This window comes from Lepidochelys kempii, chromosome 2 (assembly GCF_965140265.1).
Source record: "Lepidochelys kempii isolate rLepKem1 chromosome 2, rLepKem1.hap2, whole genome shotgun sequence".
Taxonomy (NCBI): Eukaryota; Metazoa; Chordata; order Testudines; family Cheloniidae; genus Lepidochelys; species Lepidochelys kempii.
Window position 1 is genome coordinate 176,281,126 of NC_133257.1, and position 23,892 is coordinate 176,305,017.

Genomic DNA, 23,892 nt, shown 5'->3' on the forward strand with positions numbered 1-23,892 from the left:
AATAGAAGACTGCCTCTTTTAGGTCATCTTCCTCATCACTTAAAAATTGCGGGGCATTAGGTGAATCCATCTGTACTGGTGCAGTCGGCACCAGAGAACAGTCTGTGCTGTGTACAGGTGAGCCAGGCTCGAATGATATCTCAGTGCCAGTTGATTGAGTGAGGGAGCGCGGTCCCATGGGCATTGGTGCCATGCTCTTATGTGTAGACATCATCTGTGAGATTAGTCCTGTTGGTACCATCAACTTATGCGTGGCCTCTGTTGATGCCAGTGATGCCGACTTAGTGCGTTCATGCATTGGCTCTGCAGCATGTGGTACCAGTGGAGGTGGCATGGTAATCAGAGGCGGCATTGGCACCATGTCCTTCCTCAAGGCATTCGGTGCCATGGAGTACAAGGCTCATTTGTGCCTACTACTCGACACCTAATCTCCGCTGGCATAGGTCCCAATACAGATGGTGCCGGAGGTGCCTGGAGCATCAAACATGCTCACCCTGCTGGCCGTCGGCACCAAGGGTAGTGATCATGCTGGAGACAGTTTCCTCTTCAACAGTTCTCTGTGGGTTGGAGATGCCTCCCTCTTCCTTGATTTTCTGGAGGAAAGGGAACTCAATCTGTCCAGCGAGGAGGCACACAGGGAATCCCTCGATGGGGTTTTTTCCGAGATAGAGACGGTGGCATTAGGGATTTCTCCATAAGGATCATTTTAAGTCTGAGATCCCTATCCCTCCTTGCTCTGGCTTTAAGATTGCTGCTGTGGTTGCATTTTTGAGGGATGTGCACCTCCCCCAAGCAACTGAGTGTCCATCGGAGACAGGCATAACATCCTTACACAAAGTGCAGCGTTTAAAACCAGGGATGCCTGGCATTTTCGTTACCCAATTTTGTCGTGGTATAAGGAGATAGAAATGGAGAGGAAAGCTCTTCAATTATATATCTTTTAAACAGGGAAAGGCTAAGTGGTTCAACAGAAACCTAAGACTAACTATTAACTAATTACTGGGAGCTAAACTTAACTATTTCTAAATCTTTTCTAGGTAAATTTCTGACACCACCCCTGGAGCTCCATCTGCAGCTGAGGGCAGTCAAGAAGGAACTGAGGGGGTCAGGACGCGCAAGCACTAGATGAAGCGCCAACAGTACCGTGAGACAGCTACTGCACACGCACATCCCAACCAGGCACTGCTCCCAAAAACCTTTGATCAGCAGCGCCAGGACACATCAACACCTGAAGTGGAGCATCCACAGGGACAGCTCTCAAAGAAGAACTTAACCATACTAAATAGCTCAGTGGAGAAAAAAAAAAAGTTACACTGTCAAGACTCCACTAATAGGAGGCTACAACTTTAGACTCGGGAGTCTTTCAGCTTTATTTAAATGGGACCTACTTAATCTAAATCACAGGCATGATTTAAGTCCACATTTTCTCACAGTGGAATTAGAAATATCAGATATTTCCACCCATGTGCAGGGACAGAAAACATTTTTGATAGCTGGGTGCTAACTGTTGGCAAAATATTGACTAAGTGGCAACTTCTGCAATGCCAGGAAGAACAGATACTTATCAACCTCTTTTGAGGTTGTTTTACAGTCCTAGGATTTCAAGCAAGTTTCAAAAAAATTCACGAAGGCATCCAAAAAATTGGGCACCAAGGCATCCATCCACCAAAGTACTTAAACACATGGCTAATTTGACTTCACTGGCTACTGTTGTAGTGCTTCTCTGTGTTATTTTAAACTTCCTTTAAATGAGTCACTGTTATAGACCGACATGTTGAAAGAGGTGGTGCTGAACAATTCAATTAGATTGCAGTAAATCTTCAGGACTAGATTATTATAGGTGAGGCTCATAATGCTGCTAATTATGAAGGTTTTCTGACACCTCCCATTGTAAGACTGTTTTCAGTTGCTTACAAAACTTTGTCCAACTTTAACCATTTAGGCTGAAATTTATCATGCTAAGCTGGGGCTCTGACAGTGAACCTGGAGGGGGACAGTAAGACTGGCTAAGCAAGGAGACTTGGAAGAGGAGCCAGAAGAGTGGAAACTGGGACTGGGAGGGGGAACCTGGGGTGGGGAAGAGAAGGGGCAGAAGAGTCTATGACCACTTCAGCACAATCTCCTCCAGTGCCTGGAATGGAATCCAAGATTCCTGGAGTTTCACCATTCCTCTGCTGTCAGCAAATATATCTGTGAAACCAACTGGCAAAATGTGCATCTCAAATCCTGCGTAGTGCTAGTCCAGATAGCAGCAATATGTTGTCATCTTCTATCAGTTACTCTGGTAGCTCAAGTGGCAGGGGTCTGTGAAGTGGATCTAAAGATTCCAACCCTGCTGACTACATGTGGGTGCCAATAGGATGCCACATAATGGAATTTCTCCCTCCCTCCCCCCAGTTTTGTCTTTGTAAAGATTTAGGAAATTATACAGAAAACTATGTTAATAGACCATTAAGGTCGCAAAATAAAGCATTCAGAAGTTAGAAAATGCCTTCATTAAGGTTGCTTGTGCAAGTCAGACCCCTTGTGCATATGCGCTATGATACAGTATTTAGTAACATGATTGCAGACTATTTGCCACATTTTGTGTGTGTAATATACATACAAGAGTACTAAAGTACTTTAAGAAAAATGGCTACTGAACTGCTAATAAAGATGTTTTGCATTAAAGTCAATTACCGCACTGGAGAGTAACAAAAGTACCTATCTTAAAGGAACTAGATGTGATCTTGGAAATTACTCATCAGTCAACCTTACTGCAGTATCAGGTAAGCTGGTTGAATCAATTTAGAAAAGAATGATAAGACCTCTTGATATGGTAGCAACAAATCAGCTTGACAAATAAGAAAATCATGTCTCTCTAGTCTACGAGGGTATGTCAATAAAGTAGTGCAGCAGAAGAAATGGCTGACACTGTATTTGAATAAAGGTTTTATAAAGTTTCTAACAAAGTTCTACAGAGGATTTGGAAATCAATCATAGCGTGAGAAGTAATGTATTGTCACAAATTAGAAACGGGCAAAAAAGAAAGGCTATACTTCATACAGTAACTGTATTTCTTGATGTGTGGTCCCTCTCATTATTCCACTGGGGTGTGCATGTGCTCCACATGTGTGAGACCAGAAGATTCTTGCTAGCAGTGTCCATTGGTCCACATCTGCACCCTTTTACTCCTCCTGCTCTGAGCCAACAGCATGAGGGATGGTGCAGACTGACTACCTCTCCAGCTACCTTTCTGCCATGAATACCATTAAACGTACTGCAGCAGAAGGGAAGGAGGGAGGGTAGTTGAACAGATAGTGACCACACATCTTGATCTCCAGTTACTGTACAAGGTAAGTAACTTCACCTCTCTTAGCTCTTCAAGAGATGGGTTGTATTATTCCACTATAAGTGAGTCACAAGCAGTAGTCATTGAGGAGAAGGGTCCAAAGATCCCTGCTGTACTACTGATTGGAGAACTGCTCTGCCAAAGGATGTCAGCTATAGTAGCTTGCACCAGGGCATGATGTTTCACAGAAGCGTGAGCAGAGCTCCGTGTTGCTTCTTTACAGGAGAGTGTCATCTTAAGTGAGGCTACTCATGCAGCCTAGGCTCTAGCGGAGTGGGCCTTCACATCTTGTTGGGGAGGAGTCCATCAAAAATATCTTCTGATGGGAGACTGGGGTTAGAAGGACTATGGGGCGGGGTGGGGGGAAGAGACATTATGTTTGCTACATTGCACCTTCTAATGCTTCCTGAGTGACTTCTAACCCTTTTGATGATAAAAGGGTTAAGGGGCTGGGTGTTGTTTGTAGAGCTATGGTTTGTGGAATTTTTGCTATGGTGCTTGAGTATAGAGGCCTAGTGAGCAGAGAGTTACCTTTAAGTCCTTTCAGGAATGCAGCAACTCAACTGTCTTCTCACTAAACAAACAGTTTCCCCTCAAAGGGCTGATCCTCCACCATGAACTGGACATCCTTGGGAAATCTGGAGGATTAGAGCCACAACAACCAATGCACGACCACAGAAGTTGCCATCAAGAACAACATTATATCTGCTGTATCAACTAAGGCTTGAAGGGATGCTCTGGCTAGCAATTTACCCTCAATGAGTGCTTTGAATTGCAGCCTATCTTTTTGTGGGAATTAGTGAATTCCTCAAACTTAGTATAATTAATAAAATCATATTCTGACATTAAGGTTTGGTAATTTGCTATGTGAAACTGTACACTCAAAGTCAATATTTTTCTTCCAAAAAGTTATAAGTATTTAGCTTTCTTATCAGAGGGGAGTAGACACGGTCTACTTCTCTCAGTAACAGCTTGTACTACTAATGAATTCAGAGCAGGGCATATAAATAAAAATTCTGCCCTTTAGATGGCACAGAGTACTTCTCCATTCTTTTTGGAGTGAAGGCACAAGTGGCTGGAGTGTGCCAGATGGTCTTGGCTGATTCTAAAATGGCTTCGTTAATGGGACCAGTCTCTGGAGAATGCAGAGTAATTTATGAGGAATGTCCTGCAATTCCTCCAGAGGGATACGGAATGTGTCTGCAATCCTCCTCAGTAAATCTTCAAGTTGCCTGTTACCACTAGGCAGTGATGGTGAAGCCAGTACAATCACATCTGGAGATGAAGATGACATTAGGGCTGGTGGTTCTGTCTGATCTAGTTCCTCCTCTTCCTCCACTAGTTCTTGAGGAGGTTCGGGATCTTCTCTGCGAACGAAGTGTTGTCTGGATTCCCAATGGGATCATCTAGATTCAAGATATTGCATGTATGGATCCGATAGTATCCAGTAAGGCCAGTTTGAGAGGTCAAATGGAAATTGGGATAGTCACCATGGAGGAGACTACCACTAGTCTCCAGGTGTACAATCCCTCTTATGAAATCAGGATGGTGCCTATGAGACTCTGGGTCCTCTGTCTGGACTGATCCTTTGTCTCTATGGGAGTGGTGATGATCTCCCACTAAACCTGACTTTTCAGAAGCACTGGCAGTTTTGAATTCTATGGATGGTGCTGCCTTATTATGCCCAATTGGTAGACTGTAGGGAGAGCCACTCACCAGTACCTTGCATGCTCTGGACCAGTGGTGTAGAGACCTTCCTGGTCAGAACGGGTTCCAACAGAATTGGGGATTCCAAGACCACATAGATGGACTTGTCCTTGGGGGCCTCATATGTATCTCCTGATGCAAGTGAACAGACTGGCTTGTCTTTCTGTGGTGTCAGCGGTTTGATCTCACTGCTGTCTTCAGTACCAAGAACTCCTTTTCTTGGTGCATTGGTACCATCAGTGTAGGAGGTATCTACTTTTGTTATTCCCTCATCTGTATTGGGGACAGTCCAGCTCCTGCACTTAGCATTGGTTTTGGGGCACTTCTGCCCTTCAGAGCCAAGAGAATGGTACCGTGCTCCTTATGAGCTTCTGAAACTCCCTACAGGGGTGTAGAGTTTGACCTAACATGGAGGTTATTGGAGAATAGGGATGTAAGTATCATTTAAAAGAGTACCCATTTAGACTATTAAAATTATCAGTTAACTTGTTAACAAGTTCACTATCTACCCCTGGCTTGGGGGGCGGCACCCTGCTGTCTCTCCTTGGAGAGCTGTGGGCTGGGGATCATTTGCATGTGCATGACTGGGCACCTTGCACTGATCACACCCTCTCCCAGTTACTAGGTGTTACCTAATGCGGCTAGTTTGGCGGATCGCTGCCGGGAGAGCAGCAGTGCCAGGGCAGATCCAAATGTTCTAGTAGATCCAATGGTTCCCAGGCAGACCCACCGCTGCAGCCAGCTGCAAGAGAAGCAGAGCTGGAGAGGAGGGGGTTGCCAGGCTGCCCCCAGCAGTGCCCTCTCTGCCAGGCATGGGCTGATCCAGCAGTGCCCCGAGCTGTGAGAACGCTGCAAGCTTCAGTGCTTCCCTCCCCCTGGCTATTGCTGTAGCGTTTTTAATGTGCACATTAGGTATTACAAGGTCACAAAATTATTTTATCAGTCTTACTCCTGGGGGAATTCTGCACCATTGTGCAATGCAGAATTTTGCAGAAATTAACGTTGTGCGCAGAGAATTTCCTTTCACCCACAGAAATGGGCTGCAGTGCTGCTAGCTGCCACTGGACTCGACAGAGCCCAGCTTGTACATAGAAGACACTACTGGGGGGAGGAAGAGGGAGCTAGAGGGTTCCTGGCAACTGCAGTTCCCAGCATGCCCTGAGGGAAGGAGCAGGGAACTCCATGCAAGCCTGGGACTGAAAATCAGGCTGGTTCTCCCTCTGCATCCCTGGGCTCTGGGGGGGAGAAGGGGACGGGTGTCTGGGGAAGGTGGACCCTGCAGCTGGGCTCTGGGGAGGGATGGGGTGCAGGTAACTGAACTGGGGGGACCCTACGTTTGGGCTCTGGGAAAGAACGGTTTGGGTGTATTGGCGGGGGGGGGGAACCCCACAGGTGGGCTATGGGAGGGGGGAAGGAGACAGAGAAACAGAAACTGGGTTGTCATAGAGGTTTCTTTAACTCTCTGCTCCTGGGGGAATCTGTGTGTGTCTGTATTGTTACAGATATACTTGCTGACAGGTATTCTGAAATAAAATTACCAAAATAACTGAAACTAGTGTGATTATGCAGCAAGATACTGACAAATAAAATTTGCAGAATTTTAAAATATTGTGCTCAGAATTTTTAGGCGCAGAATGCCCCAGGAATACAATCTGTTTTAACTGCAATATATTAACGGTAAGACTAATACTTACTGGTTAACCATTTAACATTTTACATCTTTATTGGAGAAGAGGCCCTCTTATTGGATGAGGGCCAAGAGGAGGGATTTCTTATCTCTTGCGAGAGTGCTTCCTACCTTCCTCATGCCCGTTTGGGCTAGTCCCTTGCTCTACTCCTACAAACCTTGGAGCTGAAGGCCACTGGAGCAGTGCCTTCTTGATGCCTCCACCTGACGTACAAGGGTATCTGACAGGCCAGGGTTGGACTGAGGCTTCATGGCATAATCCACTGGAAGTCTTCCAACCCAGTGCTCACAAATTTAGCAAATTTGACTTTGGAAGGATTGGCAAATACCACACTTTGAGGGGATGTGAGCCTCACCTAGGCAGTAGAGGCACTTGAGGTAGTCATCGCTGACCAGAAAGGCCTGAGGGCAACACACACAGTTTTAGAATCCCTGGATCTTGGGAATAACTAGGCACTCAGGATGGGAGTGGGGGGGGGGGGGGGAAAGGGGGGTAGACCCACCAAATCCTATTAAGAACTATAAAAAATATAAACTACATTTTAAACTATTTACAGTGAATTACAGTTAGATGCAGAACCTAGCTAATGAAGAGGTTCTACCTCAGACCACAGGCAGCAGAAAAGAACTGGAGAGCGTCTTGCACTGCCCTTTTTGCCCTCAGTTTGGAACACAAAGAGAAAGGGGCAGGTGAGGACCTAAGGATATTGTTAGCAAGAATCTTCTGATCTCAATTATATGGAGCACACACCACCACCACCCCTCCCATGGAATACACATAAGGACTATAACTCAAAAAAGAAAATAAATTTTCCCCTTTCCAAAAAAACCCAAAAACAACGTGATGACCCAGTTCACCAACAAACTATCTAGAAATGAGGGTAAATAGGGAGATTATTTTATCTTCAAATATTTTAAAATAGACTATAGAACACTAAAGAAATCCAGAGAGCAACCTAGCAAAGCTAAATGAATAGGCAGCACCTTTACTGTTGACTAATGAAAGTGAGTGCACAACAGAAGGAACTATTCCTACATATTGGTGGCTTTTAAAATTACCTCTAACCTCTCTGGAACAAGACCATTGTGTTATTCTAGATACCCTGATGAAAATGTCTGCTTTTTTGACTACCCCTGGGCATTGCATATTTACTAATACAAATTAGATAAGTCAATGTTGGCACAGTATTCCAGGTAAGGGTGTAAATTCACTATATTTCAGAGATACAGAAGAAATAAATGAGATCCAAAAAGAGGTGATAAAGATTAGAGGCATGGATAAAGATTGAAAAGACTGTGTGTGTTTAATTTATAGAGGAAACAAATTAAAAAGCAATGACAGAGATACACAAAATAATGAATGTTAAAGAGGCAGTTAAACAGACCTATTACCCTCTCCCATAACATAACCAGGGGACATGTGATAAAAGGTATCAAATTTAAAAAAAAACAAACAAAATACTTTTCCACAAAAAACATGATTAACCTATGGAACTTGTTTGCCCAAGGTATCATCTTTTCTCCAAGACTAAACACAAAAGGATGAGCTGGACCATTGTTTGTCCATGTCCAGAGTCCTCTCCTATTAAGCCTTGCAAAGGGTAAATCCTGTCCCCTATATTATTCAATACTTGTCTGAAGTTGCTGGTTAGACATATGGGCTGAGGTGTAGAGCTGGATGTTGTTTGTGTATTGCTGACCTCTCCCTTGCCTCAAATGTCAATATTACTTTCTGCCAGCTGTCCAAATACCTGGATGAGGAGCAGCTGGCTGAAACTAAACCCAAGTAAGAGAGAAAAGAGAAGGTGTTTGGAGAAGGCAAGGTCTTGAGACATCTTCCTTGGTCAAATGCATCTGCCTGAACATTGTAGAGTCAGTGAATAGCATTGGGGTACTCTTAGCTATCCATGATTGTGAACAACACCCATGTTCTCTTGCAGCTGTCCAGAACACTGTGCCCTATCCTATCAAAAAGATCTGGTCACAATAATCATGTTTTCATGACTTCCAAATTAGATTATTGCAAATCCTACCTATAAACAAAGGTAAACAACCTAAGATCTTCAACCGGTAAGAGAAAAAGCCCATCTGCTCAGCAACTGACACTAGGATTACAGCACCTCTGGTTCCACTCATTACACTAGCTCCAGTGAACACAAAATCCAATTCAAAAAGTCTCATTCTTAATATCTGTAGCTCCTCACAAGCCTGACCCTAGTTCCTCAAGAAACTGCATCTCTCCCCATAACCATGACCTCTATCAAATTGTCTATGAACAGGAGGAGAACTGAAAGCATGAGAGAAAACTTTGCCATGAGATGGACATAAACCATGGAATCAATTCCTACAACAGAATTAACACTACCCTCTGAGCTACCAGAACCAAATACAACACACACTGCTTTAATCTTAGCTATCCCCAGCCCACCCCCGTATGTTTAAAAAAAATAAACCAAAAAAACTGCCATGTTTCAAGCTACTCTTTACAGTTGCAAAGTATCCTCCCTCCCTCCCCCCCCAAAAACCAAAACTTGCGGGGTGGTCAGATACTATGGTGAGATGAGTCAAATACATATAAAAATGAATTAGATATTTAAAAAGGATGAGAACAGCCACAGCTGCATTAGATGACAAGCAATTAAAGATGCAAAATCTGTCTTGCTTCAGCATACAAGTCAATTCTAAATTGAGTTTGGCAGAAATTTCTCATAGGGCACATTATTCCAGAGTTGTTCACTATGAAGTTTCTTGCACTTCTCTGAAGCATCTGGGAATGGACTGATCACTTTCAGACTGCATACTGGGCTAGACAGACCACTGGTCTGATATAGCACAGCAATTATGTTCCAGCATCAAGTATTGTTTTTATGAAAACTTTATTCAGTACCGTAAAGGCAAGCTCTGCAGTGGACTCCTGGTACCTTTTGAAAATAAAAGTATTTCAGTTTCAGGATTGCTAATTGAAAATCAACTAAGAGAAACAAAATAAAAACCATACACATTTAGGCTTCCTCCACACACACTAAAATAATCTAAATTGCAACCATTGATTTAATCAGGTATATTTATCATTGTTATTCCTCAAAGATAGCATTTGCAAACTTTAACTGAAGTACAGTAGACTGACCAGATGTTCGCAAAAGCACATGGACAGTAACAATGTGGGTTTTTGAAGCACTATGAGACCCAAAGTAAATACTTTCTTGAGAAACTTCTTCATATTTAATACATATGTCAAGATAATATTATGGTTTTTTTTAAATGCAGAGGGTCAGGAAACGCAAAGCTACTTGATAGAACCATTAATAATAATATTTAATTGTGCAAGAAACAAAATATCAACTACAAAATAACATTATTGTATTTCATTGCAAAAAAATCCCACAAAAATGATTTTAAAAGATTGAAACCAACATCTATTTTTAAAAGATCACTGTCAAACAGCACCTTTGGAACTGGCCACTCAGGGCCTAGAATAAAAACTGCCCAATGTGCTAGCACCCTGAGATGGACTCAAAAGCATGCTTGGAAGGGGTAGTGGAAGAAAAGGAAGAACAAAAACCAAAGGACAGGCAGGGAAGGGTACCATGGGAATCATGTGGAGATGATCAGAAGCCTACACACTCTAAAGAGCTAAGTAATGTACAGTATGCACAATGGTTCTTTTTAAAAAGCTAATGTTGTAATATATTAAACATATAGCCAGTTAATTAAAAAGTGCTCTCAAGTTTAAATTCTGATCATGAATGACATCAACTATGCTAAGAGAACCACTGGAAAGGACGCTAAATTGCCTCAAAATGAAGACATGTAAACTTGACAAATTTGAATGCCATGTTTACAATATGAAGTATTGCAGCAAACTAATTTTCAACAGTAAGTAGTTATAATCCATGCTGACGCTGCCCCTTTACAGCAGCAAAAGATCAGTTCTTTGTAGGAACAAACCTAGCATGGCCTAATGGTATTTGTGCCAGAGCCAAAAATCAATAGGAAGGCTTCCATTGGGTTTGGATCTGACCCTTTAATAGCATGTCATTTTAATATCCCATAAAAAGTTTTACTCCTCATGATTTAAATACTGACTGCTGGAGTCACAGTTTGTATAATCTCAGTGTGTAATTTTCCTCAAATTACCACAAAGTCAATATCACTCACAATTTAGCTCTAAACTGTTGACCAAAGTAGTTTGTCATACTTCATCTCTCTCTAAAAACAAGATATTGAGTTCATGAAGCACAAGAAGCTGCTCTGACATGCATACAAAAGCTGTTTTGGAAGCAAAGAGGAAGTCTAATATAAATACTGGTATTGCCAGATTCACCAAAATATTTGTCATTATGGAAATACAATATCTATTCACAAAGCTCTACAAAGAAATAGGACACAGTGTGTGCTACATACGTACAGCACAGTTGAGGTAGACAGAGGCCTGATGCATCACTTAATTAAAAGGGTCAGGTTACATAGACGTTTAGACTGTTTACAAATATAATTCTTAAAAACTGGTTACTATGCAACTAGTAAGATTCATGCTTGAGGCAACTCCAGAGCAAAGATCCAGAAAAAATGTGCTGGGCAATCTAAGTTGATGTTGATTCAATATTATGAAACTTGATATAAATTTGTACTTTTAGAGAGATATACCAGGATAGGTCTTTAAAAAATAAGCATTGTGTTATATTACCAAGTGTTCAGACAAGCTCCAAGTTGGATTCTCCTCATTTTCCCTTTTTTCAAAGTCTTACTTTGAATTCTTAATAGGGAATTCTTGGAAAGCAAATGAATTTACTGTTGAAAATATAGTAACAAGGGGACAAACCAAGAGAAAGCAATAGCTCAGGGGACCACATGATTAATAGGGGAGTAACTGTGACGACTCAAGTTAGAGAGGAACAGATTGGGAGTGGGGGAGAATACTAGGTAAGAAATAAATCACTGATTAAGTTAAAAGAATCTAACATCCACACTCCAACATGACAAAAAACATGTTTAAAAGCAAACTAATTTTTAGTCTACAGTTCATGTTTTATTACACAATCTTCAAAATAAAAGTTCTACTTCAAACTGAAAATGGATTTTCTCTGAAATAACACAACTAAAAAGCCCAAGGTCACTACTTCACTCTACCATCATCATTAGCATTATTTAAATTGGCACACATCCTGGCTTACAGAAAGGAAACAAAAAAGTCTTAGTAATTGCAAATGAAGCAAGAATGCTTTACATCATATGTTTACCCACATTTTGGGTTGTCATGGGTTCTGCTAGGGAGCAGCAGAGAATCTGACATTACTTTAAGTAATCTTTTCTCAAAGTGATCTGCAAAACCTCCTGTCACCACTGTGGGTGCAGTATTAATAGTGACTTCTATGAGCATATTCATCTTTTAGAAAGCTTAAAAAGAGATTGTCTGAAAGGAACGGAACTGCATAAAATTAGCTATAGAATTAATTCATCACAAGTGCTATTTGTCTGGAGTGCATTTCCTCCCACTCCACACTTTTTCTGTTGTTAAGGGCAAGAGAGAAGATGGTTTTTAGCAAGGAGGTTTTAATCACAGAATTTCTTTTCAAGTGATGGGTCCAATTGCCAGCAACTTCCCTCCCCATTTCTATCTCTGTCCATCACATCCCCAGAGTCTGTTCCACACCTGTTATATTTGTCTGAAGGTGGTCTCAGGTAACTGAGGCAAAGGACAAAAAAGTAGCAAACATACAGCATGTGTTCTAGTTACAAGTTCTTATTGCTGGGGGGGAAACAAACACACAAGCATCCAATATCACGGACCAAGAACTGAGACTCACAACATTAATGTAGGTTAAGTTCATTATACAGCTGGGTACTATCATGAAGGCATGTGTCAGTCTGCACGTGAAGTCACATCTCTACATCTGAAATGTCCAGAGTGTGAAACCAAGTTTCCATATTATGCTGTTCCACTTGCTCAGTGCTTCTTTAGAGCCTGTTATTCTCAGTTCATGATAACTGAGACTCAATATGTCCTTTTTATTCAAAAGGAAAAGTGAACTGAGGGAATCAATAGAATTTTACTGTAGAGTCCCATATGTCTTCCATCTTTTGTCAGGGAAATTCTGAGGGCAATTGCAAGAACTAAAACAAACGGTCTTTCTGATGACAAAGCAGCACAGTGTCGGGTGAACACCTCTTGACCAACCTGAGAAGCCAGAACAGCTTTTGACATTAGCAAATTATGAGCTTTGATCTGGTGCTTAGCAAGTTACAGGTCAGTTAACGAAAACATTAATAAACTTAAGAATTTTATAAGTTTGCCTAGAAATTTAATAAGCATATTATTGTCTGCAAAAGTACTATTAGTCTGACAGCTACACTCCTCTCCTCCTCGCAAAAAGAGTAGGTTATATGTAAATCAACACTGCAAGTCAGCACCTTTACAAGGAACTTTAGACAAAATAAGAAAGCAAACCTGTAGGAAAATTAAGGTTGCAATTACCTTTTTGGATATACTTTTGGTTTCACTATAGAATAGGCTTATGACAAAAATCTAAACAGTAAGTATTCAGACCTGTAATAGCTATAAAACCATTTATCATCTCTACAAAGAAATCTTATTAAAAAGCATATTGCTTCCCATTTTACAATGGAATTTCTATTACAATGGTCTTAATTGCAATATTTAGTACACTCATGTTACGCCACTTGAGTTAGCCTAGCTCCAGTGAGAGCAACCGTACTTCGAAACACTGTCACGCTATCACTGAAGCTACAGAGGTCTGATTACCAGCACAGAACGATTTGATTAGCAGATAAGTTGTAACTCATCCTGCTGCATCCTCACTGCATTACTAGTTTCAGCCGCAGCATCACTGGAGCTTTAACTCACCACCCCCAAGTCTGAGGGTGTAGCTCATCAGATGGGTACATGGTATGCACTAAAAGTTCCCCAGTATTCATTAATATAGTTCCATTTCAAACAGTACGACTTTAATGCACAGTAAAGAATATTTTGTGCACGCCAGCAACATTCACACGGGCCAGTTAATGCACGACATGCTAGTGTGCACTAGAATTTATACTCCTCTGGTGTGGACTAATGCACTGCATAGATAAGCCCAAAGATGCCACTTAACTCGAACTAGAGATTTTTATGTGTGGATAAGAGCGGGGTTAGGGACAAAATTTAGTTATACCTCGAGCTAACAATACAGTGAATACAAGCCATAAATGTGTCCATGATTTCCAGTAAAAGGCCTGTTGTATGCTAGTGCAATTTTATAAAATGAACAAAAACTGCCACTAGCATTCCAAACAAGGAAGATGAAAAAGATTAGGAGTTTCTATAGTCTGCAATGCAATTCTATCTCCTATATCAGCTCAAGTAGTTTTAAGATGACAGAAAACATCTGAACATAAACATTTGCTTTCAAAGTCAACAGTACCGATATTTGAACAGTACTTGCAATATGGAAAGCTTCACATTAGTAAAATCATTCTCATTCTTGAACTTCTCCAATCTGTGTGTTGAACGAGGCAGCACAAAAACAGATAAGAATTCTTTTGGTATTTCTTCCTGAACCAGTCTTCTTATTACAGCATGGCTGTATTTGGTAAAGGTGGGACTGCTGCCTGACCCAGTAGCTGACCAGGTAATCTTTTGAAACACATAAATCTAATGTATTCTCCCTTCAAAAAAAACAGGGATTAAAATAAACACAACGTGTTTGTGTGCACAAGGGAAGCTTTCTGCCTGAAAAATAAGATTACTATTCATCTGTTAGACACATTAAGAAGTGTTATAAAAAAACCCACACTCTTAAGTCATTAACAAAAATAAGCATTCAATTTCAGAGCCAAAGCCCCTTTTATGAACTGACACAGAAGAAATGTAGCATGCTTTATCATCCGTTTTCAATAACAAGATGGACACAAATGGCAAAGAGCCTTTTAACTTCACTACATTTGTTTTGCAACAGTGAGCAAAAATTCCCTCTTTATTAATATGCTTTTGTTGAATCCAGGATCCAACAATTTAAATTTTTACACTACTTAAAAAAAAAATCTTCAGAATTAAGCTAAGAAATTAAATCTACAAACAAGCATATGATCTCTTTATATTATGAGGAAAAAAGATCTCAGACACTTTTGTGGAGTCGAAAAGGGGACAGTATGAACCAAAATTTCTGCAGACTATTGCAGAAAAAAATGCCACAAAGGCATTATTCGTTTTAACTTGATCAGTTAATGAAAATCTCAGGTATAGAGTCACAGCAGTCATGGAAAAAAATGTCTTGAAGTACAGCTTCGATCAGAAAATGACTATGTAAAAAGGCATCTTGTTGAGATTTGCTTGTCCTAATTATACAATACAAAATTTATAGCACTACTTCTCCCCCACCCCCACATTAACAGGGCAAAGGTATGAAGCCCCATAATCTTAAATTAATAATTTTTTTATGCCAATATGGATCATTATCTAGTTCTAGTCTGACCTTCCTGTATAACACAGGCTAAAGAACTTCACCCAGTAACACCAGCATCACAAGTCCTTATCTCATGGTTGAACTAGAACGTGCTTTCTGGAAGGACACCCGATTTTGATTTTAAGGTTTTGTGATGGACAATCCAGCACATTTCTTGTTAAACTATTCCAATGATTAATTACTGTTGCTTAAAATTTGTGCCTTTTCTCTAGCCCGAATTTACCTAGCATCAGCCTCCAGTTGCTGGATCTTATTATACCTTTCTTTGTTACATTAAAGAGACCTATATAGAAACCTTCTCCCTATATAGATATTTAAGTGTGTTATATTTTGCTGATCTCATTCTGATTAATTAGATTTAATGCCAAAGTTAACTTGAAGTCTAGACAATTTTAAAGAAATTTTTAAAAGTAGTTAACAGCGACTATACTTGTTCCTGCATCTCGCTATTTTTGTGATTTTACAATCATACCTATTTCCTCCCCCCCAAAATGAAGTGTTTCTCTTCCCTATTGCTGTGTGAAAGATCCAGGCAAACAAAAGGACTACTGACTATACAGGAACAAATGTGTCACTGAGTGCTGTCAAATGCAAGTCAACTAAAAAAAGAAGAAGAGAAAGTAACTTCTCTCTCTAATCTCTTTCAGTGACAGTAATCATATATGATCAACACCCTGATGTGGTAAAACTTTCAGATGGAAGTGTTATTTTTAATATGACAGCGTCTCCAAGTTCAAAATGCAAAATGTTATGTGTATGCTGAGGAAGCTTGATATAAGAAGAGCTGAGCCACAACCATGGAACACAATTCAAGAGTCACTTCCCAGAACATAACTTTTCATAACTTACTTTCTTTTTGAGGAGTGGTGAAAATCCCACACTGGGGAGAAAAGCATAATTGAAGAAAAAGACAAAACAAAACCCGTCTTCCCCACCCTGCTCTAACCATTTGCTTCCCTAAAATCGTCTATTATGTCACATTTGACCTAGTTCAGGTAACAACAACAATCATCCACGTCCTCTCCTCTCCTTTCCCTCCCCGCCCGGGGTTTTTTTGTTGTTTTTTTTGGTAAATTAAGGAGAAGTGGTTTGCATTGACTCGGGGGGTGGATGGGGGAGAGACAGGCACGGCCAGCGGCAGAAAGCTCCCGTGCACGGACAGCGCCCAACACGACTCGACCTTGCCTACGCTGACCAGAGCCAATCGCGCGGCCGGCGGGAGCGCCCCCCCTCCCCCCCATCGTGGCCCCGTGGAGCATTTTCCCACCTGCGCCCAGGCCAGTGGCACCGATCAGGAGAGAGCGGGGCGAGCGCTGCGCGGGGCAGAGCGGAGCCGCGGGCAGGGGTGCACCAGCACCAACACTTGAGCCCACCGGGACCGTCTCACCCCTTCCCCGGGGCTGCGGGGGGGGGGGCGGGGAGAGGCTGCCTGACGGACCGGGCTGGGGGGCTCCGCGCGCCGGGCTGCCCCCGTCACCGGGAAGGGGTTCGGGCGCCGCAGGAGCGGGGCGGTCGGGCGGTCGGCCCGTCGCTTACCTGCCGAGCTCCCTGCCGGGGCTGAGGCTGTAGCGCTCGTGGAAGGGCTCGGTGCGGATCGCGGTGCGGATCTCGCTCAGGAAGCCGCCCCGCCGGCGGCCCCGGCCACAGGGAGGTTGCGACGGCGGCGCCCGGCTCCCGCGGGAGCGGCCCGGCGGGGGCTTCTCCTCGGGGCTCATGGCGGGGAGCGGGGGACGAGCGCAGCCCTTGCCCTTGCGGGTAACGGTCGAGGCGCGAGCCAGCAGCACCCGAGCCGTAGAGCCGAGCGAGCAGCTGTGGAGGCGACCCGCACGCGCCGCTCCGAAAGGAGGGGGGTGGGGCCGGCCGAGACCCCGCCCCTCACAGCCTCACCTTTGCCGGAGAGGGCGTGGCTGCCGCGACGCCAAAAGAAAAAAAAAAAAAAAGGCGGCAAGGCTGAAGTGGCGGTTGGCGGCGCCACCTGCCGGGTCCCGCACGCGCCGCCTCGGCTCATGAGGGGGGAGGGGTTGCGTGTGTGGCCGCGCGCGCGCCCCTGCGTGTGCCCAGCCTGGAGGGCAGCCGCCGGCTGGCCTCAGCCCGTTCGCGCGGGGGGGCCCGCAATGAAAGCGAACGAGAAAGCGGCGTTTCCCCCAAGCAGCCTCCTCCCGTTCCTGCACGAGCTGCCTCCCTGGCACGGCGGCACCTGCACGAAGGAGATGCGGTGACAGTGTGGCTAACTGCGCCCGTGCAGAAGTCCTGGCCTCCTCCTCTCCCTCCCCTCAGAGCCACATCCCCAAATCCTCAACGGATTAAAACATCACAAGCCCGAAAACTATAATAAAATTCGGGTTCTTCTTGTCTTCTGCTTTTTGTTACTTTACCCTTCATGGTTGCTGAGATAGGCTTGAAAACATGAGGCCTAGAAATCAGGTGACTCCAGGAGCTGAGGCTTTAAGCAGAGCCCCAAATATTGCAAGACTAGGGATAAAATCAAGAGGGCTGGAAATGCTGCTCCACGCTGAGCGCGCCAGGCTGTATGTGTAATGTGTATAGTGAGCAGCTTGTGGGTGTGTTCATAAAAACCAGGACTTGTATCCTGGCCAGATATCAGACCAGAACTGTGTTGAAAATAAATAAGCCAGCTCATTCCTCTTTGCATGACAACATTTTTAAGAACTGTAATGTAACAAAATGCTTGCTATAAGTGAGGGTCAAATTGTGGTCAATAGGCCAAATACAGCCCATGCAGTTCTTTAATGCTACTCTAATATAAAGGAGCAGCTCACACCATAGGTGGATACTAGCATGCACTGTGGCTTATCTGCTTGGATTAAGGCAGAATATTACATTACTACTACTAAATATTAATTGTGTTATGATAGCACCTACAGATATTACTTAAACTGTACAAATGCATAATAGGAAACAGGGCCCCAAAAAACTTATAGACTAAGTAGACAAGCCCCTTCCCATCTTCCTTGGATGCCAATTTGACTGGGGCAGCAGAGCTACCTCAGTCAGCTTTCTGCTGGTGAAGAGATATCCTGCACAGGCATAAAGTGGCCTTGACCAACTGGAGTATGTGCTCCAACAGAAACAGAAGGGGACCAGAGATTAAAAAGAAAATTAGACTCATGGAAAGATTTCCATACACTGAGTGCCTGAAAATATTAGGACTGTTTAGAAAGATGTGATACAGATATATCAAACTGACTAGTATAGACAATTTGAGTACTTCTACTTAGCCTCACAGTACAAAGACAAGGTATATCCAATTATCCTGAACGGCAATACATTACAAGAAATATTAATATTAAATACTTTTTCCTCACTACACAATGCATGATTAACTTGATACAGTCACACATCATTGAAACGAAGAGTTTAACAGGCATTTTTAGAAGGATTAGATATTGATATGGATAATGAGAGCATATATAGTTACATTAAATGGGATAAAAAATATAGGGTTTATGAACCTTCTTCCAACCATTAGCCAACCACTGACTTCTGGGGTTAGGCAAATATTTTTGCAGTGACCAGGTTATTCCATAATCATTCATTATGGGTTTCTTGCACTTTCCTGTGAAGCTTTTGCTTACTGTATATTGTAGGACACTGGATTAGAAGGAATACTGGACTGATCTGGTAAGGGAATTTCTATGCTCCTAAATATGTTCTAACTTGGTAGGGCAGTCCCGTTTCACTGTCTAGTTCTATGGAAACTGGAGTTTTCTCCTGGTGGGAAGGGTGGTTGTCTAGTGGGTAAGACATGGAGTATGACGGGAAGAAGTTAAAGGAATGGTCATTTTTATCCTACCTAACAACTCTGAAGTGCTACAGTTTTGCTTTAAGTACATTTTGAAGAAAAACCTTCTGTGACACTACCATTTAAAATAGACACTGCTAAAGCATTTGTCTCTTTTAAATGCAGAAAGACACCCTTTGCTACTGCCTGCCAATATCCAGAGCCTACAGCAGAAAAGATTAGTGAGGTAATGGCCCCACATATAGGAAAGGATTCTAAACCTCCCAGTCATTGATCAATGATGATTCAAGGGTGAGTGAGTAAATCGATGACTGAGTAGTTTTGCAAATGCCAAGTCAGAGGTGCAAAATGAAATATTTTTAAAATAAATTACAAAAAAATATATAAAATTGAAAAACAACAGAAATCAGAGCTGTGTTAGAGACTGACATTTTCAGTACAGAGAATTTGTGTAAATGGTAATTGGGGCAGAATATTATTGTTAAGCAATAAAAACTAAGAGTTAACTATTAGTTAGGAAGTTGTTAAGGTTGAAAGTACACATTAGGGGTGTTAATTAACATCCAGACAATGTGGTGTTATTTCCCCAGAATACTTCTACCTCCAAAATATGTACATCTAGAAATGAATGGTTAATTCTTGCCATATGTTCCCTCATTACTTATTTTCACCTCAGGCAGGTTGCAGTTTCCTAGAAAACAGGGTCCTAGACCATTTAAGGTCCTAAAGATCACAATCAACGCCTTCAATTGCACCCAAAAGCTAATAGGTAGCCAGTACTGAGCAGGAAAGTACCAGTGTAATATGTTCATTCCACCTAATTTCTGGAGACAAGTGGCTGCATCCTACTCCAGAATGTGAAAGCATCATCTCTTCAATGGTAAAGCTAAATAGAGCACATTACAGCACATATGGCCAATGTGGGCTGCATAGGGCAGACAGGGACCACGTTGCTCCTTTTCTAAAGAGCAGTAAATTGTATATTCCACCCTGCCTTCCTTGTCCAACATGTCCTTTGCCAGCAGGTTCTAGTGTGAGCCATGTTGACACCCTTTGTTCACTATTGATGCAGCAAGTAGAAATTAGAGCTGAATATGTCCCTACCACACTCTTTGATATTCAGTTCACTAATATTTATTCTTTATTTCCAAATATCTGTTATTAAATTACATGTGGTATTTTTAGGACAACCAATACCCATGAAACTAGTTAGCCAACTGTGTTTACATACAAATCCCAGCATTGTTTTCCATCAGTATCAGTAGATCTGTTATTTATATTTTGTCTTTCATCCTGAAAGATCGCAAATACTTTACAAACTTAAACAGTTACATACTACACACAATAATCAATCCATCAATCCACCATTATTGAAATGCAGCCATATCTGGAGTGAAAAACCAGCCCAAAACAGCAGTTGTCCAGTAGTTTACAGAGCAGCACTTCTTCCAGTTTGGATAAACATTCAGAAAACCTCAGATTTCTTTCATAAATCTATACAATCCATTCTAATATGTAAATTCCAATTCCTGCCATTCTTTAATTTAGGTTTCAGAGTAGCAGTCGTGTTAGTCTGTATTCGCAAAAAGAAAAGGAGTACTTGTGGCACCTTAGAGACTAACCAATTTATTTGAGCATAAGCTTTCGTGAGCTACAGCTCACTTCATCGGTGTAGCTCACGAAAGCTTATGCTCAAATAAATTGGTTAGTCTCTAAGGTGCCACAAGTACTCCTATTCTTTAATTTGTTTATCTCTTTCTCTACCATACGGTAGGAAAAGCCTAAAGAAGGCTGTTAGAAGTTCAATGTTTTAAAGTAACAGAAAGATGGATTTGCTGCATCATTAATTAGAATTACCTGCTGAATAGAAAGGCAGTGAACAGAAGAACCATTTTGTTTAACTGGCTTGTGGACTGACTAAGTCAATTTGCCTTTCACTTCACTACACAATAGCTCTAGCAACTGGCATATATTGTAGATGGCTCAGCCATGATGTACTACTATGGAGTATATAACAGCACTGTAGCGTATAAGTGAAATTCACCCTTGTGCAGAGGGCCAGCATAAGGCCTATATACCACTTTAGTCTCACTTAAGTATTAAAAAAGAGGGCTTATGTGGGATGTAAATGGTGTAGCATAAGCCTTGTGCTGGCCAGCCTCAGAGGGGTGAATTTCAGCCTATGTGAACATAGCTTCATCCATTTAGAAGCTAGCTAATAGATATATTTAGATTGATCACAGTTACTGCACAGCAAGAAAGTTTGTGTGTGATTCCTCTTTTTTTTTTTGCCTCTGTGTTAGTCTTTAGCCACATATAATTTAGAGGAGAGCTCTTGTTATGCTCAATTATACTCAGATAGTATGACAAACATTCGTTTCTGCTGATATCATTAGTGTCTTATGGTTCAACATTTTTTTCCTTTCAGCGTAGCATGTTCTAGGAATTCATTCTTTATTATGAGATGTACTTGGCCTGCAAGCAATAGAGAATGAAGTGGAGTGGAGGATAATGCGTCTCGGGCTTTGTTTAGGAGAATGTCCTTTGCATGCACCGAAGTGAAAGCCTGTTTTCAGTTCTGCCCTTAAGAAGTGGATCAAGCAATGTTGTATAGGAACATAGAATTTGCCTGACTAGATCAGAACACTGGTCCTTCCAGTCTGGCAGACTAATTCTTCAGAGGAGGGTATCCTCCTTTTCCCAGTATTGAACATATTCATTTGAACATTGGGTGAAAGAAATAATTCCTTCTCTGACCAGTGTGGTGATCAGTTTATACCTGAAGCATATTTGAGTATCCTTTATTCTTGAATATATAACTCAGCATGTTCTACAGATGTTAATAAAATTCATTCTTTAATCTAGTGATAGTACTGTATGTAACACCATGTTCTGCAACTGTAAATTCTAGTCTGACTACATGCTGTATGCAGAAGTGTTTTCTTTTATTTCTTCTAAATTGATATACTATAGTTATCCTAACCTGAGGTACATCAGCCATGTACTCTTGAATTCATCTTGTCAACATGTAAGGCCTCACTTTCAGAGGTACTGAGTCCCAAAGCTCCCATTAAATTCAGGTGGAACTGTAGGTGCTCACACCTCTGAAAATCAGTTCCGCATGATGGGTTTTTTTGTTTTTTGTTAAAATTGAGCTGATTCAGTAGTCTGAAGACAGCAGGAAAACTAGGTTTCTTATCAGCTACAACTGTAGCAATTTCTTCAGTCTTCACATTCACTTTGCAGTTTAAACAAAGATGCACGGATCCATTAAGTGGCAGCATTAGGCACATATTTTCATTATTATTGCCAGCTTCCTGAGTTACTATTTGACCTGGGTGGAAGCTTTTATCTAAACTGCCTCTCATTTTGCACAGTGTTTGAGCAGAATAATTTGCGGAACAGGTAACTAAGCTCTCTGTAGGAAGATCTACGAAAGTCCTTTCCTGGGCCTCTTCCTACCCGTGGACATGGATTGCTATTTTGCAGCAGTTGTCACCCAGAATCTGAGTGCTGCAAGTAAATGTTACAATTGTTTTAATTAATTGTTTGCACTAAATATCTGTTACTAAATATTTGAGCATGATTGAATGGGACCACATATAAAAGTCAGTATACCATCTTAATTCAGAGGAAGCACTTGGAATATCCCATTATAGTATAAGACTGGATGGAAAAATGCTTTCCATTTATATAACTTTATTTATTTTAAGCCTCAAGAGCACCTCTCTTTGAATTTATAGTCACCTAACTCAATGCCCAAAAAGTAATAAAATCTTATTCTTCATAGTTAGGTTGATGGCTGAAGGACATAGAAAGGACTTTTTTCTCCCATATACAATATTATAAGATTTGGGAATTATAGGAGGATAGCACATTCCTCTGCAACATCAGATATAGATCACAGCCAGACACAGGATGCTGGATTCAATAGAGCACTGGTCTGATCAAGTAAGGCAAATCCTATGGTCCTAGAGGTGAATTGATTTCATCACCAGTTTTGAGGCTTATTTTCAAAAGAGAAAGCAGACTGATCAGAAAAGTTGTACTTTTTTCAGTGCTTGTCCTCAGCAGTGTTCTAGAAATACAAACACACTAGCAAGTTACAGAGTTGTCAATAAAAGACCATGTAAGATATACTAAAATCAAATCACAGCTTGTACCCAAAATCTCACAGAAGATTCCAATGTTGCCACTGCTGCATTCCTGAAAAGCTGTTATCCGAGTTTGATGGTTTTAGGAAGCATGATAATTTATACTGCTTTAGTTAAAGATTGGTGGTAAATGTAAGGCTTTGAAGACTGAAAAATGAGGAAAAGGAGCTCATCCTTCAGACTTGATCCAGCATTCCCAAAAGTAGTTTGAAGCAAAATTAAATGACATTAAAAAAAAATTAAAATAACTTATACCAGCAATTCCCAAACTATGAGCTGCAGCCCATTCTTGAAATAGACTGAATTAGTGTGCTCCAATACAGTGTACAATTTAATTTTTTTTTCATTGCCCCTGCCTCGTTTCATTAGTAGGGTCACTGGGCAGGGCATCAAACTACTCATACAAGAGCCTGGAAAAGCAGTCGTTTGTTTTCATGTAATAAAAAGATAAAAGGTCAAGGTGTAGCCACAAAGTGCTTGCTTTTCACAAAGACAGAAGAGTGATTTTTTTGTTGGCACTAAATTTTCTCACACAGCTCTAGTGTTTTGTGGCTTAAAGCTATAAAACTTGAGATAAAAATTCCTTCAGTCTAAGCCCTCCTATAAGCTGTTATCATGTGAAACCCTAAAACATCAATAATTTGCAAAAAATCACTGAAGGCTATTTGCAGTCTTGATGTGCTCTCCAAAGGCTTCTGTTGCATTTAACCGAAACGGGCTGTCACAGAATACTATGGGCCTGATTTTCATTTACATTGAAATCAGAGCAGTGTTGAGACCTTAGTGTA

General features: G+C 41.6%; 1 protein-coding gene and 1 long non-coding RNA gene across 3 annotated transcripts in view; one reads left to right on the plus strand and one right to left on the minus strand.

Moving 5' to 3' along the window:
* The window catches only part of LOC140907276 (uncharacterized), a 55,497-nt gene extending 52,822 nt beyond the window's left edge, over positions 1–2,675 (plus strand). The window contains exon 3 of the long non-coding RNA XR_012157435.1: positions 1,038–2,675. This is a non-coding gene — a long non-coding RNA (uncharacterized lncRNA). The remainder of the gene's footprint in view (positions 1–1,037) is intronic.
* Positions 1–17,035, minus strand: part of STK17A (serine/threonine kinase 17a) — a 63,775-nt gene extending 46,740 nt beyond the window's left edge. For both annotated transcript variants that reach the window (XM_073332814.1, XM_073332813.1), the window contains exon 1: positions 16,724–17,035. In XM_073332814.1, the coding sequence (XP_073188915.1) occupies positions 16,724–16,902 (179 nt within the window). In that variant the 5' untranslated portion in view covers positions 16,903–17,035. The remainder of the gene's footprint in view (positions 1–16,723) is intronic.
* Between the last annotated feature and the right edge of the window lie 6,857 nt (positions 17,036–23,892).